The 18643-nt window shown below is 46.7% G+C and overlaps 1 protein-coding gene across 2 annotated transcripts in view; it reads right to left on the reverse strand.

The window, feature by feature from the left end:
- Positions 1-665: 665 nt before the first annotated feature.
- Positions 666-18643, reverse strand: part of FILIP1 (filamin A interacting protein 1) — a 75643-nt gene continuing 57665 nt past the window's right edge. The window contains exons 4-5 of one of the 2 annotated variants that reach the window (XM_054397558.1): positions 9481-12283; positions 666-872 (exon numbers count right to left, since the gene is read on the reverse strand). In XM_054397558.1, coding sequence (XP_054253533.1) covers positions 666-872; positions 9481-12283 — 3010 coding nt within the window. Of the gene's footprint in view, positions 873-9477; positions 12284-18643 lie in introns of both variants that reach the window. The other variant, XM_054397551.1, reaches the window with a different exon arrangement.

Below are 18643 nucleotides of genomic sequence, written 5' to 3' on the forward strand. Positions count from 1 at the left end.
AATTAGCTGGGAGGCAATCCTCTCCAACTAGCTGGGGGGCAATCCCCTCCAATTAGCTGGGGGGCAATCCTCTCCAACTAGCTGGGGGGCAATCCTCTCCAATTACCTGGGGGGCAATCCTCTCCAACTAGCTGGGGGGCAATCCCCTCCAATTAGCTGGGGGGCAATCCTCTCCAATTAGCTGGGGGGCAATCCTCTCCAATTAGCTGGGGGGTAATTCTCTCCAATTAGCTGGAGGGTAATCCTCTCCAATTAGCTGGGGGGTAATCCTCTCCAATTAGCTGGAGGGTAATTCTCTCATTTTACCTGGGGGGTAATTCTCTCATCTTATCTGGGGGGATAATTCTCTCATCTTACCTGGGGGGTAATTCATCTTATCTTACCTGGGGGGTAATTCTCTCATCTTATCTGGGGGGTAATTCTCTCATCTTACCTGGGGGGTAATCTCAACCCACCACATCTTTTTAAACTTCATCCAGAGAACAGAAGGCTGCTATTACTTCAGTGGTCGGTGCACACACTTATTAGTTCGTTAAGTGACAGCTGCAGGACTTCATTAGTACAGGCAAAAAGTGAGAAACTACACAGAGAGGGGTGGGGTGGGGTGGGGTTGGTTTCCATGGTAGCAGTAAAACCTGCAGAACATACCCCCTGAGCCACCGCCGTCAGCCCTGACCCCCGCCCAGGGAGGCAGAGCTGCCGGCTGAAGACTTCTTCAGTTCTATTTTCATAGACTGAGTCTCGGCCCGAGGCTCGAATTTTGTCCCATTTCCTGCTCCCGAGGCTGCCACTACTGCCTTTCCTGCTTTCATACCTTTTGACACGGGAATGCGGGTGGGGGCAGGTCTCGGGGATGACCCATCCTGTCCTGTCTGCAAAAGAGAAACACAGACAAGAGACATGAAGAGAGGACTGCTGGTTAGAATCATAGAAGGGGCCAGGCTGGAAGAGACCTCCAAAGCTCATCCAGTCCGACCGCCCCACAGTCAGCACGGACATCCCCAACTAGAGCAGGCTGCCCAGGGGCTCCTCCAGCCTCACCTGCTTCTCATGTGCGCTCAAAAAACGATCAGAGGGCTGGAGCACCTCTCCATAGAGACACAGGGCCACAAAAATGATCCGGGGGTTGGAGCACCTCTGCTATGAGGACAGGCTGAGGGAGTTGAGGGTGTTCAGCCTGGGGAAGAGGAGGCTCCAGGGAGACCTTTTAATGCCCTTCCAGTACCTGACTGGGGCGTACAAGAAAGCTGGAGACGGACTACTTACAAAGGCTTGTAGCAATAGGACAAGAAGCAATGCTTTTAAACCAAGTGTGACAAATGATGACAACTTCAGTGTCTCAGCTCAATTTGACTTTTTTTCCTATTCAAATAGTGACAACTTCAGTGTCTCAGCTCAATTTAAGTGACTTTTTTTCCTATTCAAATAGTGACAACTTCAGTGTCTCAGCTCAATTTAAGTGACTTTTTTTCCTATTCAAATGATGACAACTTCAGTGTCTCAGCTGAATTTCATAAGTGACTTTTTTTTCTGTTCAGATAATGGCTGAAGACTTTGATCTTATAAGATCCTAGCTAGTCCCATCTGCTAAATGACTGAATTCTGCAATTTATGACATGTAAGCAAGAAACACCTAACCTGCTGAAAATGGGTTGGATTTGGGGATGTGTTGACTGCAACACACATTTGCTCTTACAAAATTCTCCACAAAGGAGCCCTGAAGAAAAGACCTTGAGGGTGGTGGGGAATGAGAGGCTCAATAAGAGCCAGCAGTGAGCACTTGCAGCCCAGAGAGCCAAGCAGAGCCTGGGCTGCAGCAAGAGAAGTGTGGCCAGCAGGGCCAGGGAGGGGATTCTCCCCCTCTGCTCCACTCTGCTGAGACCACTCCTGGAGCTCTGTGTCCAGTGCTGGAGCCTCTGTTACAGGAAAGATCTGGAAGTGCTGGAAGGTGTCCAGAGAAGGGCCAGGAGGATGAGCAGAGGGCTGGAGCTGCTCTGCTCTGGAGACAGACTGAGAGAGTTGGGGTTGTGCAGTCTAAAGAAGAGAAGGCTCTGAGGAGACTTTCTTGTGGCCTTCCAGAATCTGAAGGGAGCTCAAGAAAGCTGGGGAGGGACTTTTTAAGATGTTGGGTAGTCATAGGACTGGAGGGGATGGAACCAGGGGGAGGTTTAGATTAGACATTAGTGTGATGGTTTGAAACTGTCTTTTTAATTTTTCCTTGCAAAGTTCAGAACAGAGAAAGTGAAAGAATGTAAATAAGTCACTATTGGGTGTAAGAAAGCAAAATAACAATTGTTCTAAACACTTCCATTGGATAGATAGAAATGTTTAAGAACTATTACCCAAAACAAAGTAGGCACTCTGCACATTCTGCGTTCGGCAGTGGGGGCAGTTGCTGGGCTGTCTGGCTGCTGTTTCTTCTTCTCTTCTGGCTGAAGATAACACACTGACCTTGGCAGCTAAGTTAACAACTTTCTGCTTAACTAACTCTGCTTCTCTGTCCAGGGGGGTCTGGGGGGAAGCTCCTGGGAGAGAGAGGCCCCTTTGGGAGGGTCCCCTTGGGGGGAAGCAAAGGGAGATCGGTTGTGCTTTTCTGTTGATTGTATATATTTGTGAATGTTGTGAATTTTGTATATTTGTACATATTCATTGCATTTCATCGTAGATTTTAGACTCTGCTTGTAAATACAGCTTTTCATTTGCTTCCAGACTGGGCTAGCCTGGTTACTTGTTGGTGGGGGGGGAATTTCAACTCACACTGACACAATTAGGAAGAAATATCAGGTAGTGACAGGACTAGGGATAATGGAACAAAGCTGGAAGTGGGGAGATTCAGACTGGATGTAAGGAAGAAGTTCTTCCCCATGAGAGTGGTGAGAGCCTGGAATGGGTTGCCCAGGGAGGTGGTCGAGCCCCATCCCTGAAGGTGTTTAAGGCCAGGCAGGATGAAGCTCTAGCCAGCCTGCTCTAGTGTGGGGTGCCCCTCCCCCTGGCAGGGGGGTTGGAACTGGATCATCCTTGAGGTGCCTTCCAACCCTGACTGATCCTATGATTCTATAAGAAGTTCTTCCCCATGAGGGTGGTGAGACACCAGAAAAGGTTGCCCAGGGAGTTGGTGGAAGCCTCATGCCTGGAGGTTTTTAAGGCCAGAGTAGATGTGGCTCTGAGCAGCCTGATCTAGTGGAACTGGATGATCCTTGAGGTCCCTTCCAACCCTAATAACTCTGTGATTCTTCCCTTTTGAAGGTTTTTCTAGCCAGTAGCATCAGAGCCTTCTGCCTGCATCTCCAGTATCCAAAGGAAAACCATTCCTTAGTCTTCCAAGAACAGCTCAAACCCCCATGTGTGCACACACAAATTACAATTGAACAGTTGAATGCTGTCTGCCTGGCAGGAAGGAAGCCATTTTCAATAACCAAAAGCAACATTTACAATAGCAGTCTGAAGGCTAATATGGAACTCACATGTAGATGTCAAAACAAGTTAGGCCCATACAATCCTACAGGGCAAAACATGCAAATGCATTCCATCAGCCTTGGGAAATACCTCAGCATCCCAGGGAAGCCAAAAGACAAACATCTTGTGCTCCCTGAAAGAGCTCCACAGTGTGTAAACATGAGGCAATCAAATGGAGGAGCTGGAATCTCAGGCATTCCCTCAGCTTTATTCACATGTAAATTATTAACTAAGGATTTGGGCTCTTTCAAGTTACTAATTTCAAACCTAAACCACTCCCAAGCACTTTGAAAAAGGACTCTAACTTGCTTTAAGTTTCTTAGTTGCCTTCCTTAGGGCACACTAACATGGTGAGCACATGGAAACCAGTGCCTGCTTCCCAGGCAGCTGGCAAAAAGCATTGCCATCTGAAGTGACACAAGAGTGGCCCTTCAGCAAGCAGTCCTCTCTGGCAGGCTAAGCAAGCAGAGGACAGTCTCTGGTACATGTCTGTATTGGTAGTGGCAGAGAGCCCACAAGACTCCCTGTCTTAGGTCACTTCTTCCAAGAAACAAGTTCTAAGCCAATTCCTTCCAGCCCTGTGTGTCAGGAAGGTTGCTGTCTGCTGTTTGATATAGGAACAACCTGTAAGCCAATTCCTTCCAGCTCTGTTTGTAATGGGACAGAACTGGAAATGGGGAGATTCAGATTGGATGTTAGGAAGAAGTTCTTCCCTATGAGGGTGGTGAGACACTGGCACAGGTTGCCCAGGGAGGTGGTGGAAGCCTCATCCCTGGAGGTTTTTGCAGCCAGGCTGAATGTGACTGTGAGCAACCTGCTTGAGTGTGAGGTGTCCCTGCCCATAGCAGGGGGTTGGAACTGGATGAGCCTTGAGGTCCCTTCCCACCCTGGAAATTCTCTGATTCTATGATTCTGTTTGTCAGTAGGTTGCTGTCTGCTGTTTGATACAGGAACATGGCTCAAAACACAAACCAGCTCTTGGCTCCACACAAAAACCAACTCTCACACTGCCAGCACAGAGGCCCCACAGGACTTGGAGTGCTGCTGGCTGGCTCTGGGCTGGCAGTGCTGGCTGGGACAGCACAGGGGGTGAGGTGAGGTTAGTAAATACATTACTGAGTGAGATAAACAGAGGCTAAGCTGGTTAGGTCGATAATCAGTGCTCACTGCAGCCACCAGCAGGTATATTAAGCCCTGCAGTAAGGTTGGACAGGCCATTAAAGGAAGAAAAACAATCTGAAGGCACAGAACCTTGAGCATGTTTTGGTGATTTATAACAGCTCCTGCTTAGTGCATTTTCTTGACACACACAAAGAGTGTTTCCATGCACACCTTGGCTTTGGGAATGTTTTCATAACAATGCTGCTTTTTGAGCACTTGCTCCCCTGATCAGATCAGGGACCAGATTGCCCTGGACAGGAATATTTCAGTTCAGTGGCTTACGCAGATGCCCAGTGCAGGCTGAGATGTCCTGGGCTACTCCAGCTATCTGAACAGGGCTCCTAGATAAGACAAAAGGACCCAAGGAGACCTCCAACCTCTGATAAAAAGCAGCTAAAAGTTAGGTAGGCTACATGATAGCACTTAAAATAACACTGAAGAAGAATGTTGAGGGCAATTGAATCCTGAAAGGATAGGACTGGAGATCCACTCAGTGCAGACAGTGGAGCCCAGCAGGCAGTTTACAGAATCACAGAAACGTTCAGGTTAGAAGAGACCCTCAAGATCACTAAGTCCAACCGAGAACCCTATTCTAGAAGGTTCACCCCTAAAAACTCAGCTCACACTGAAGCTAGGGAAGCCTCAGCTCCAGTCTGCACAGAGCTCAGCGCCGGCAAGGTGACTGCTGCCTGGGGACTAACTCGGTTGCCCATACTGAGGTACCTTGTGATAAGGTGCCTGTCAGGGTACAGGTCTATCTTATAACTGCCAGCCTCATGCATGTGTCTCAGCTGCCACAGGACATGCAGACAGCACCATGCACCTCTACATAGGCAAGGGAGCTCACCCCTGCACCTCTAGAAACAATTAAAGCTTAGATCATATTCAGGACACCTAGAAAGAGCTAAACATAGATGCTGATCTCAAACCAAATGCTGCCCAACTCAGACTGGCCTCAGAGCTGCTTTAACCTGTGCCCAGTGAGCTCTGGCACCCCAGAGCCTTTCAGCCCTGCCTTGCTGCCTCAGTCACAGGACACTTTGCATGGTTGGTGCTGTGCCACTGCGCTGGCTCCGCTGCAGCCGGGATCCCCTCTGCTCCCTGTGTGCCATCGGATCCACTGCGGACCCTGGCACCGCAAATGGCTTGGCACTGGCTGCCAGGCTTGAGGGAGGTGGGGTACAGGAGGATCAAGTGACTGTAGGGCTGACACCCACAGAATCACAGAATGGTAAGGGTTGGGAGGGACCTCTAGAGATCATAGAATCAGAATTGTCAGGGTGGGAAGGGACTCCAAAGATCATCCACTTCCAATCCCCTGCCATGGACAGGGACACCTCACACCAGAGCAGGTTGCTCACAGCCACATTCAGCCTGGCTGCAAAAACCTCCAGGGATGAGGCTTCCACCACCTCCCTGGGCAACCTGTGCCAGTGTCTCACCACCCTCATGGGGAGCAACTTCTTCCTGACATCCAATTTGAATCTCCCCATTTCTAGTTTTGCTCCACTCCCCCCAGTCCTATCACTCCCTGACACGCTAAGAAGTCCCTCCCCAGCTTTCTTGTAGCCCTCTTCAGATCCTGGAAGGCCACAAGAAGGTCTCCTTGGAGCCTTCTCTTCTCCATACTGCACAACCCCAACTCTCTCAGTCTGTCTCCATAGGAGAGCAGCTCCAGCCCTCTGCTTACCCTTGTGGCCCTTCTCTGGACACCTTCCAGCACCTCCAGATCTTTCCTGTAACAGAGGCTCCAGAACTGGACACAGAGCTCCAGGTGTGGTCTCAGCAGAGTGGAGCAGAGGAGGAAAATCCCCTCCCTGGCCCTGCTGGCCACACTTCTCTTGCTGCAGCCCAGGCTCTGCTTGGCTCTCTGGGCTGCAAGTGCTCACTGCTGGCTCCTGTTGAGCTTCTCATCCCCCAGCACCCCCAAGTCCTTTTCTTCATCATCTAGTCCAAGCACTCTGCCAAAGCAGGATCACCTAGGGCTGGTCACACAGGAACACATCCTGACATGTCTAGAAAGTCTCCAGAGGAGGAGACTGTACAGCCTCTCTGGGCAGCCTGCCCCAGGACTCCAGCACCCTCACAGTAAAGAACTTTCTCCTCGTGTTGAGCTGGAACTTCCAGTGTTCCAGATTGTGTCCCATCCTGGCAGCCAAAGAAGATCCAGATCCACCAGCAGTCCTACAGCCAAACATGAGGCCTAAATTAAAGCCAGGATAGAGGCACCACCATTGTTTTTTTCCCCCAACTAATACTTGGGATTTATTCTCTGGAGTTTTCACTGTAACCTGGAAACTGGGACTTGGGCTAAGGTGCTAAGGCAAGACTCACAACAGGATACAGTTTCAGGCTTATTTTGGTCTGCATATTATAGAACCATAGAATTGTTAGGGTTGGAAGGGACCTCAAGGATCATCCTGTTTGTTTCAGAATTTTATACCCTATTCATTTCAGAATTTTATACCCAACCTATTTACTTCAGAAATTTAATTCTATTTCAGAACTTTTATCTCTTTCAAAAATTTTTATCCATTTCAGAATTTTCTATCTATTTCAGAACTTCATCTATTACTTCAGAACTTAGTATCCATTTCAGAATTATTTTCCCCTTTATAACTTGGCAGTGCATTGACACACTGTACAAAGGCCATGAGAAGAGTGAAAAGAAATCAGTAAATAAAACCTATGAGCTAGGAAGGCAGCTCTGTATCAGTTTGTCCTGAATTTTATGAACTCAGTTCCTCAAAATTCTATCAATGTTGTTTTTTTTTTTTTCCTAGATGATCACAACTTGTATTTTCTGACTAGGGGTGCTGCAATGTGTTTGTAAAGCAGTCATTTGCAAAGCAGATGGTGAGTACACAACTCCTCTATTTTTTGTCTCAAGGGGTTAGGAAGGAAAAGGCACATTTGAGCTTGTTCAAAGTTCCCTGCTCATCTGACCAAGGACCTTTAAAACAAAAGAGAAGCATAAGATAAAATAAACCTTATGGTTGAACTGTTTTCCTTACATCCCAAGTCAGGATGAAGTGAAGAAAGGAGACACTTTTTAGCCAGCTAAAAAACACAACACAAAAAAAGTTTTGTCTGCCACGGTTCAGTGCATCATCACAGCAGAGACTGAGAAAAAAGAATGAGCAGCACGTTAAAAAGAGTCTTCCAAACTCCTGTGAGACAAAAGTTTGTAAATTAATTAATTCAAGACTTAAAAAAAAAAAAAAAAAAAAGCTACTTCTAATAGGTAGGAAAATGCTGTAAAGTATCTACAAAACAGCATCTATGTGGGGAGAGCGAACACATGTGCAGTGCCAAAGGGACCCATGTGATGAATGCAAGTTTTCTGAAGTCAGGAAGGGCTTAAAATGGGAATGGCAGCCTCTCTCCCAAAGTGTGGAAGTGTATCTTAAATCCAGTTTGACACGTCAGCTTGCAAAGAGATGGCTGAAGGGGCGTGCTGGAGGGGTCTGCAGGCTCCTGCACAGCCCAGACAAACCAACAGGGGAGGACTATTCACTGTTTGTCAAGATACAAGAAAGAGGCTGTAAGCAATGAAGGTAGTGCATAAAAGGTAGCCAACAAAAGAGCATTTTTCCCAGAGCCCACAGCTGAATCTGCTGCCCCCCCTGATGTTGTGGAGACAACAGTATAAATGAGTTCAAAAAGCAATTAGAAGAATAAATAGAAGAAAACTCTGCCACGGTCTATTAAACACAAAGACATGGCTACAGGCCCTGGATCGGAATAAAATATCCACCTATTGCCAAAAACTGGGAACAGAGGCTGAGGGGAACATTGCTGTGTGTTTACCCACTTCAAATAATCTTCCTCTAAGCATCTGCTGCAGGCTCTGTCTGGCTAAACAAGCTTTTGGACTAACACGATACTGTTTGGCTTCTATTTTGGTTCAATTCTTCTTTCCCAGGGTGTTTCCAACTAAAGCAACGCAAAACCATGTCCAGTTGTTACAGCTTGAAGTGGGAACCTTAGCCTAGTCCCTGCAAAGACTGAAAGTAAAATAAATTATCACTGGATGTAGAAGAAAAATAATGGTAAGGTCTATAGAATTCATTGGATTGCTAATGGGATAGAGGAGAGGCAGAAACAGTTCTTTCTTTCTCTCCTTTCTTCTTCTGCTGCTTCTGCTTGCAACTTTCCTCTCTTCTCGTGGCCTTGCCAGGGGATCTCCGTTTTAACTACTGTGTGAGGCAATGGGAAGGAGGGAGGGAGTGGGGGAGGAGGTGAATGGGTCCCTTGGATCCATTCAGGAGGGTCTGAGGGGTTTCTGTGTTGTTTATAAATTGTACATCTATTGCATATTTTGTACATATTCATTGCATTTCATATTTCTAGATTGTAGTTTGCTTGTCAATAGAGCTTCATTTGCTTTCAGAACCTTCTGAGCTAGTCTGGCAATTTTTTTTTCTTCACAGAAAGAGTGATTGGCCATTGGAATGTGCTGCCCAGGGAGGTGGTGGAGTCACCATCCCTGGAGGTGTTCAAAAAAGGCTTGGATGTGGCACTTGGAGCCATGGTTTAGTTAGTCATGAGGTGCTGGGTGATAGGTTGGACTTGATGATCTCTGAGGTCTTTTCCAACCTTGATGATTCTATGATTCTACAAGTAGGTTTAGAGTGGGTCTTAGGAAAAAGTTCTTCAGTACAAGGGTGGTGAGACTCTGGAATAGGCTGCCCAGAGACATTGTGGATGCCTCCAAGGCCAGGCTGGATGAGACCTTGAGCAGCCAGGTCTAGTTGAGCGGTGTCCCTGCCCGTGGCATGGAGGTTGGAGCAGATGACCTGTAAGGTGCCCTCCAACCCGAGCCATTCCAGGATAACCTCATGAGACTACGCTACTCACCACTGACTGTGTTCCTCGGGTGGCAGATGTTGTGGCAGGAGTGATAGTGATGGTACTCGTCACCTTGCTGGCTGCGGGGCGCGAGGACAGATTGTTGCGGGGGGACCGAAGGACAGTGCCGGTCACAACCTCCTTCTCTGCCGCGATGTTCAGCGGCCTGACCGTTATCACAGGGCTGGCCCCATCGCCTGCGGCTGTGGGAGAGCGTTTGAACTGAGAGCCCAGGTGGATGTGGATTTTGTTGTCTTCTGTGGTAATGATGTTGGCATTGGCGTTGTACTTGCGGATGGGAGTGGGAACGGTTTGCTTCTCTGGGGTTACTTTGAAGACAGCCCTGCCCATGGTCATGTCTTGTGACTGCGGAGAGACAGAGATTTCTGCTGGGGCTGCAGATGTTGACACCGTCATAATCTGAATTGGAGATGCAGGCCTGTCTGCAAAAGGTCCTCTCCCTCCCTCTGGGGACTTTTCCCTGGAGAACGTTGTTATAGTGACCGGAGACATGGAACGATCTGGGCCCATGGGACTCTCACTGCCTTTTCCTTTTTGTGGTACAACATTTGGAGAGGGAATGATGGTTATTCGTGGCTTCTGAGTGCCCAGAGTAGGGATGACAGTGGTACTTGAAAAAAACTCCTCTGAGGTTGGACTGGTGATCTCCAAAGTAGCTGTGCTGTTCTCATGGTCTGGTGTCACCCGAATATGAAGAGGTTGACCCTGCTTTGGTGAAAGGACAACCTCCCCAGGGTGAGCTGGACTGCTTTGGGTTCGGGTTCCTTTGTCAGCAGTTCCCTGAGCCCCAGGTTCCCTCTTTCTCATCCACGGTATCCAAGATTTCCTCATTGCAAGGTCATTTGCTGCTGGAGGATATCTCTCGAGCACCGAGGAGCGCTCCGTGGATTTCTTCAGACCTACCTGTCGCAGATTGCTCATGATGTGATTCTCCTCCTGGAAAGACTTCCTTATAAACACTGCTGGGGTCTCCTCTTCTGCTGCTTCACTGCTGACAGCATCTGTTTGCACGCCAGTGGAGGTCACAGGAACGTCAACCATTCTCCGCCCGTTTATGCTGGGCCGCAGGGCGCGGCTGTAACGCTTAGAAAGCTCCAGCTCTCTCGTTAGGCTCAGAACTTCCTGCCCCATGCTCTTGTTTTTATTCTCTTCTTCCATAAACCTTTGCTGCAGAACCGAATAATCAACTTGGAGCTGAGAGAGCTGGTCCTCCTTGTTCATCAGCTCATGGATTTTTTCCTTAAGAGCCTGAACTTCTGCTTTCAGGTCTCTGCTTTTGGCCTCCTCCAGCCGAAACCTGTGTCGTAGCTCTGCCTCCTGGCTCACCGCTTCGCCTTTTTCTATTGCTTTTGTTTTGGCAATCTGGAGCTTCATCTCCTCCAGCTGCTGAGAAAGAAAGTTAGCTTTATCCTGCTCAGTCCTGAATTTCTGCTCTAGCTGATCATATTCATCTTCTGTCTTCATCAAATCTCCTTCAACCACCTCGAGCTGTTTGAGACGTTTTTTCAGTCTTTCGATTTCCACGGTAAGTTCTTTAATCTTGTTGTCCTCATGGCAACCGTGCTCAGGTCCTTTCCTGCTTCGGCCTCTTGTAATTTCTCTTTCGACTTCCTCCATACCATCGATCCTTTTCTTTAACAGGTCAACTCTGCAGCTCAGTTCAGAGGATTTTTCTTCTTCACTTCTCAGTTTGCCAATTAACTCATCCCTTTCTTTAGTCAAACTCGACACTTTTTCCTCCATTTCAGATTTCAGTCTCAAAAATTTCTTACTTTCTTCTATCAGCTTCTCTGTTACATCCATAACTTTCTCTTGCTCCACTTTAAAATTCCTGTTTAGACTCTCCACCTTTTTTTCCTCCTGTTTTATTTTTTCCATCATGTTTTTTCGTTCATCCACCAACATTACAGTAAATGACTTCAGCTTTGTAAGGTCATCTTTTAAGCTTATTTCAGCCTTTTCCAGCTTGCTCTCCGATGCCTCAAGGTCTTTCACTCGAGTCTTCACTGCTTCCAACTCGTTTATCAAATCCTTTGTCAAGTTCTTTTCTTTCTCCAGGTTTAAGTGGAGCTGGGTACATTCAGACTTACTTTTACTGAAAGCCTCTTCCAGCTTCTCGAGTTCCGACATTCTTTTCTGCAATTTTTCCACTTCAAGCTTCAACTCTTTGCTGTGGTGCTCTTCCTCTTGCAGTTTGTTTTTCAGCTCTTTACACTGGGATTCAGTTTTTGTGATCTCTTCATCTTTCCCCTCCATTTCTAGGACGCGCTTGCGGAGGTTCTCCACTTCCGCCATCAAGCTGGAGTTCCCACATTCCCCTTTTGCAATTTTATCTCTTAGTTCCTGAAGTTCCTCCTCAGCTTTTTGAAGACTTCTGTTAGTTTCTTCCAGCTCCTCTATTCTGCGAGTCAGCCCCACCAGTTTAAGCCTTAGCTGTCTGTTATGTGACTCTTGATTAGCCACTTTGGCAGTCATCTCCTCATGCTCTTGAGAAAACGATGACGTCTTGCGTTCAAGTTCTGCCTCCAGCTTCAGCAGTTTTTGGCCATCTTCTTTTGTTTTTGCACTAACAATTTTAAGCTTTTCTTCTTCTTCCTTTAGTTTTTGGGTTAAGTCCTGGATTTTCTGGCTTTGCTGGCCAAGCTGTTCAATATGCATTTGTCTTTCATCCACCAGCATGAGTGCAAACGATTTGAGCTTGACCAGTTCTTCTCTTAGTTTAGTCAGTCTCTTGGTGTGCTCCTTCTCCTTCCGGGCCTGGTAGATCTTCTCCTGCTCAAGGAGTTTCTTCAACCTGAAACAAGTCAGAAAAGATACATTAAATACACAGACAGATATTTATTTAGTCCTATATTTTTGGGGGGAGATATTACTATATATTTTTTGGATATTCCTTTTTTGGGGGGGATATTCCTTCTTTTTTTGCATATTCTCCCCCTTTTTTGCATATTTGGATATATTTATTTGGATATTTTATTTTTTGGATATTTGGATATTTTTGATATTTTTTGGATATTCCTTTTTTATGGATATTCCCTTTTTCTATATTCCAACTTTTTTATATTTCTACTGTTTTAGGGATAGTTCTCTTTTTTTGTTGTTGTTGTTTGGTTGGTTGTTTTGTTTTTTGCTATTTCCATTTACTTTTTGGCTATTTCCCTTTATTTATACACACATATACACATTTCTCTATTTTAAAATCACTTTTACTTTACCACATTTATTTGTTAATAACCCAGGCCTACCTACTACAGTTACCTTCCCAAACCAAATACTTTAAATTACTAATGTTAACTGAAAACAGCACAAAAATCATTTAGAAATCTGAAAAGCAGTAAAATTTTGTACATCTGTAGATTAAAAAAAAAATACATATAAATAAATCAGTTTTTTTTTCCTTCATTTCTCTCTTAGGATGATGCTGGTAAAAGTATGCAATATCCCAATGGGATATTTTTAACCTGCTTTAGTGTGAAGTGTCCCAACTCATGGCAGGGGGGTTGGAACTGGATGATCCTTGAGGTCCCTTCCAACCCTGACAATTCTATGATATTATCTATTCACCAATCTATTGATACCAAACTTGTTTTACAAGGTGGCTTCCTCCTTGTGTCTGGCACACATAAAAGAGTGTAAAATAAGATTTACAACAAAACAACAAAAAAACCTAAGCCATTAGTTATAATAGGATTAATCCTGGTTATAAATAAAACAGCAGGGCAGAAGATTGCATTAGCAGGCAAGTGATAACCATCTGGGCATCACAGGCATAAGAAATTAGCAGGAAGATAAATTTGCCAGCACAGTGACAATTACATTAAAAATGTTTCTTCTTCTAGGCACATTTCCATTTACAACAGAGAATTTTCTGGACTGCAAGGATCAGACTAATCAAACCTTTGGCTACAGCTAAGCTCAGAGCGTACAGCAGATCCAGGGAGGTTCTCCTCCAACCCTACTCTGCCCTCCCTAGTGAGGCCCTAACTAGAATATTGCATCCAGTTCTGGGCCCCCCAGTTCAGGAGGGACAGGGATCTACTAGAAAGAGTCCAAGGGAGGGCTCCAAGGATGCTGAAGGGACTGGAGCACTGCCTGGGGAGGAGAGGCTGAGAGCCCTGGGGCTGTTCATTCTGAGGAGGAGAAGACTGAGAGGGATCTGATCAATGTCTATCAATAGCTGAGGGCTGGGGGTCAGGAAGGAAGGGACAGGCTCTGCTCAGTTGTGCCCTGGGATAGGACAGGGGGCAATGGATGCAAAATACAGCACAGGAGGATCCACCTCAACATGAGGAGGAACTTCTTCACTGGGAGGGTTACAGAGCACTGGAACAGGCTGCCCAAAGAGGTTGTGGAATCTCCTTCTCTGGAGACTTTCAAGACCCATCTGGATGCATTCCTGTGTGAGCTGTGCTGGATTTTATGGTCCTGCTACGACAGGGGAATTGAACTCAAAGATCTCCAGAGGTCCCCTCCAATCCCTAACATCCTATGAAAACTCTTTTCTCTAAATCTCTATTTTCAGACACTACAAAAAGCTTGCAATACACAAATAAGATGCATCCTCAGGAAGATAAAAGAGACCTACATTTTCCAGCCTTGCCAAAGCAATATTTCAGTGCAGAAATTCAGTTATGCAAGCATTTTATAGCTGTGATTTTAATTCAGGACATGTTGACATCAGCACAGGAAGTTCCTGCACATGCTGTAAGAACACAGTTAGGAAGATTCATGGATTCATAGAACGGATTGGGTTGGAAGGGACCTTTAAAATCATCTAGTTCCAACCACCCTGCCATGGGCAGGGACACCTTTTACTACACCAGGCTGCTCACTGGCCTTGAACACCTCCAGGGAAGGGGCATGCACCCCCTCCCTGGGCAATCTGTTCCAGTGTCTCACCACCCTCACTGGAAAGAATTTGTAACATCTAGTTTAAATCTACCTTTCTCACTTTTTACTCCATATCTGAAGGCTTTGAACCTCTTTGTAACTGAAACATGCAGTGAAGTGACAACAGAAGAGCAATTGAGGACCTGTTCACTAACCTGGAAGAACTGGAACATCCATATCTTAGCAAGAAGGGACTTGTGTCAGTATTTTAATCTCAAATTCTGGGCTGTAGATGGCAGAAGGTGAAGCCAAGAGAGACATTCCTCTCTGCTGCCCCAGGAATGAAGTGGTAAAAAGAGCTCTGGAGCACAATGTTATACACAAAAGCTGTCTCCCAGAGCCCTCACCTGAACTCTAAACTCATAACAACAGCCATAAAAACTTCTACAGCAGCTGTTAATGTTTCACTCCTTGCTCCCCGGGGACCATAATGAACAGGAACTGAAAAGAAAATCTATGGGAAAGGAGAAGGAAGTCAGAAAGCAGAACACAGGATGCAGTAGGTAGGGAAGGAGAAGGCTGAAGAATGCATTGGAAAACAAGAGTCGGATAGGATGTGGGAGTAAGAATAGTAGGAACCAGCAGGAGAGAGAAAAATAAACAAACCTTACAGCCAACCTTGCTGGGTCACAGCTTAGTCTCAAAAAAAAAAAAGAGATCTCTTTAGTTTTGGCAGCTCTTTGGAAAAGACTGAAAAGGCAGGCTGGTGGGTGCCTCATTATGGGTCAAGTCAGAATGTCAAAAGGTAAAAGAAGACCTACTGCCACTCACAAAGCACAAGCTTTTCACACTGAAGAAGGAACTTTATTAGCATGCAATATATTCCTTGGCTGCTCTGTCACACTGCTTCATGCAAAAGTTTTTGCCATGAACTCTCCCTCATCTCCCCCAGGCTAAACTTTACAAGGAATAGTATTCATCCTTCCACAAAATATTATCTGCTGTGCCATAACCTGCTGGTGCTCCTGAGTCATCAACACAGGATCTTAAGAACAAGATTTTTACCATGAGGGTGGTGGAACACTGGAACAGGTTGCCCAGGGAGATGGTTGGGGCCTTATCCATGGAGATATTCAAGGTGAGGCTCAACAAAGTACTGGGCAACCTGATCTAGCTGGGGATGTCCCTGCTGACTGCAGAGGGGGTTGGACTGGATGAGCTTTGGAGGTCCCTTCCAACCCAGACCATTCTATATATGAGAATGAAATCTCCAAAACAGAATATTTCTAGCCTCCCTTTTCCCACAGGACACAGGTGACCCTTATAAACAAAACAAAAAACAAACAGAAGATAACATTTTGTTTTCTTTTTGACCATCTTGCCACTTGAAAGCCTGTCTAGAGAGGCTCAACAAAACAGGTCATAAGGGGCAGGTGTGATTTTCACTCGGTAGTTGCTACAAGTGGGTTTGCCAGGCTGCAAACCACAGTGCAAAACAACTTACTGGCCCCACAACTACCTGAGAGTCTACCAGGGAATATTGCTGAGAAAGGCACTGAAAAAAAACAAACAAACAAAACAAAACAAGCAAGCAAACAAACAAAGCAAACCAACCCCAACCCCAAACCACCTCACAAGCCAACAATAAATCAGATTATCTGTTAAAATAAGACTGAGGACCAGTTCTCTATTACAAGGACAACCTGGAGGTGCTGGAAGGTGTCCAGAGAAGGGCCACAAGGATGAGCAGAGGGCTGGAGCTGCTCTGCTCTGGAGACAGACTGAGAGTTGGGGTTGTGCAGTCTGGAGAGGAGAAGGCTCTGAGGAGACCTTCTGGTGGCCTTCCAGTATCTGAAGGGGGCTACAAGAAAGCTGGAGAGGGACTTTTGAGGCTGTCAGGGAGTGATAGGACTGGGGGCAATGGATGGAAGCTAGAGGAGGGAATATTTAGGTTAGACATTAGGAAGAAGTTCTTCCCCATGAGGGTGGTCAGACACTGGCACAGGTTGCCCAGGGAGGTGGTGGAAGCCTCATGCCTGGAGGTTTTTGCAGCCAGGCTGGATGTGGCTGTGAGCAACCTGCTCTAGTGTGAGGTGTCCCTGTCCATGGCAGGAGGTTGGAACTGGATGATCCTTGAGGTCCCTTCCAACCCTGACAATTCTATGATTCTATGAGCAAGGATGAGACTGAGCAACAGGAGAAGAAAGCACATTAGCCTTGTCATTAGCCTTGTCACTGCCTTGCTGTGCCTAGCTGAAGAGCTAGCAGTGGGGAATAACTGACCTGGGTCCTCTGGAAAAAGCAAAACTAAAGCCCTGTACCTGTATCAATATTTGGAAGTGCATTTGCTAACATGTTTGTGCTGAAGGAGGCATGAAGCACCCTGCAGCCTTTTATCCTGCTTCAGCTTCCCCATGGTGAAACTGCCTGTCTGAGATCTGACCACTGAACACTCACAGAAGAGATTCTTGAGATTACTTCTGGTTTCCACGACCTGGGACACTGCTTCTAAAAGCAAAGTTCTGGGAAAGGATGGCTGGCAAAGTTGCTGGCAAACCTGTGCAGATGCCCAAGTAATAAACAGAAGCTACACCTTCTGAGTGCTACTTCTGAACACCAAAATAAAGCTGAGTTTAAGCTTGTTGCCACTTTTCCATCCTTGCACCACTCTCATGCCTCAGTAGTTAAAACTGGAATTTCAGGACTGTAAGGTGATGTTGTCCCCTCCTGACCCTCACAACTCATTATCAGGCTTCTCATCTGACTGCTGCTGCCAATCCTTGCTGAGTACTGCAGAGCTGCAGGGGCTCTGATACAATACCGAAAGTACCTCAGAGTCAGGCCACTTGTTTTCAGTGTGTTATCTACCAGCAGCTGCACACTGGATGGTCAAGAACCACAGAACATGAGAGGTTGGAAGGGACCAACCCTCCTGCCAAAGAAGGATAACCCAGGGTAGTCTGCACAGAAATGCATCCAGGTGGGTTTTGAATGTGTCCAGAGAAGGAGACTCCACAACCTCTCTGGGCAGCCTGCTCCAGAAGTGGAAACCACCTGCATCCAAGGTCAAAATAAGCAAAAAAAACCCCAAAAGACAAACAAACCCAAACCTTTAATAACAAGGTATGGGGCTAGATGCAACCAAAACACTGAAAGGCCAATAATTTGGTACCTCCAGCCCAGTCCGTGTATACTCTGTCTTGGTTTGTGGTTTTTTTTTTTTTTTCAGAGATAGGGAGAAATACTTGGATAAAATCGGATAATCTGCATTCATCAGTAAGAGTCTCAGGGACTCAGCACCTGGCCCACGGCAGGGAAGGAGGCAGACCTGCTCCAGTTCCTGTGCAGTTGGGGACTGTACCCACCACTCCTCCGTGGACAGCACTGCTGAGGTCTGTGCAGCACCTCTGCTTCCTAAGGGGTACCACACAAACCAGGTCAAAACATGCAGCCTGAGTCATTCCCTGAACACATGGGCTTCTGCTGCCAGGAGGGGCCAGGTAGTCTCTGCCTCTCCTTGAAGAGCAGGTGCCCTACAGCTGTCCAGAATTCAAGGTGATCACCCTCCCTCCTGCACTACACTGGATAAATTTTACAGCAAACCCTGAGGGATCAGTATGTGCAAACTGCTACCTGCCTCAGTTACACTGCCCAGGACATGGACCTGATGGAGAGGGTCCAGAGGAGGGCCATGAAAATGATGAGGGGATTGGAGCAGCTCTGCTATGAGGACAGGCTGAGGGAGCTGGGGGTGTTCAGCCTGGAGAAGAGAAGGCTCCAGGGACACCTAAGAGCAGCCTGCCAGGACCTGAGGGGGGCTACAAGAAGGCTGCAGAGAGACTGTTTGTAAAGGGCTGCAGGGACCGGACCAGGGCCAGTGGCTTCAAAGTAGAGAAGAGCAGATTTAGATTGGATGTTAGGAACAAGTTCTTCACTATGAGGGTGGTGGAACACTGGCACAGGTTGCCCAGGGAGGTGGTTGAGGCCCCATCCCTGGAGATATTCAAGGTGAGGCTGAAGAGGGCTTTGGGCAACCTGATCTAGTCCCTGTTCACTGTGAGGAGGTCGGACTGGATGAGCTTTGGAGGTCCCTTCCAGCCTGGACCGTTCTATGATTCTATGACACCAGAGCTTGCATTGTCCTTTCCTTCTGTAATTCCATCAAGGTGAGAAAATAACCACAAATGCTCATGTGACATGCCAAGGACGCATTTATAAATCAAAGTGGATTTTCCCTGATGTCCAAGTTCAGAGATTGGTAGGAAAAAAAAAAAAAAAAAGAAACAAAAATAACCCCAAACAAGCAACCCCCTCAAAACCCAAA

The sequence above is a fragment of the Indicator indicator genome, chromosome 2 (genome assembly GCF_027791375.1).
Source record: "Indicator indicator isolate 239-I01 chromosome 2, UM_Iind_1.1, whole genome shotgun sequence".
NCBI classification, from domain to species: domain Eukaryota; kingdom Metazoa; phylum Chordata; class Aves; order Piciformes; family Indicatoridae; genus Indicator; species Indicator indicator.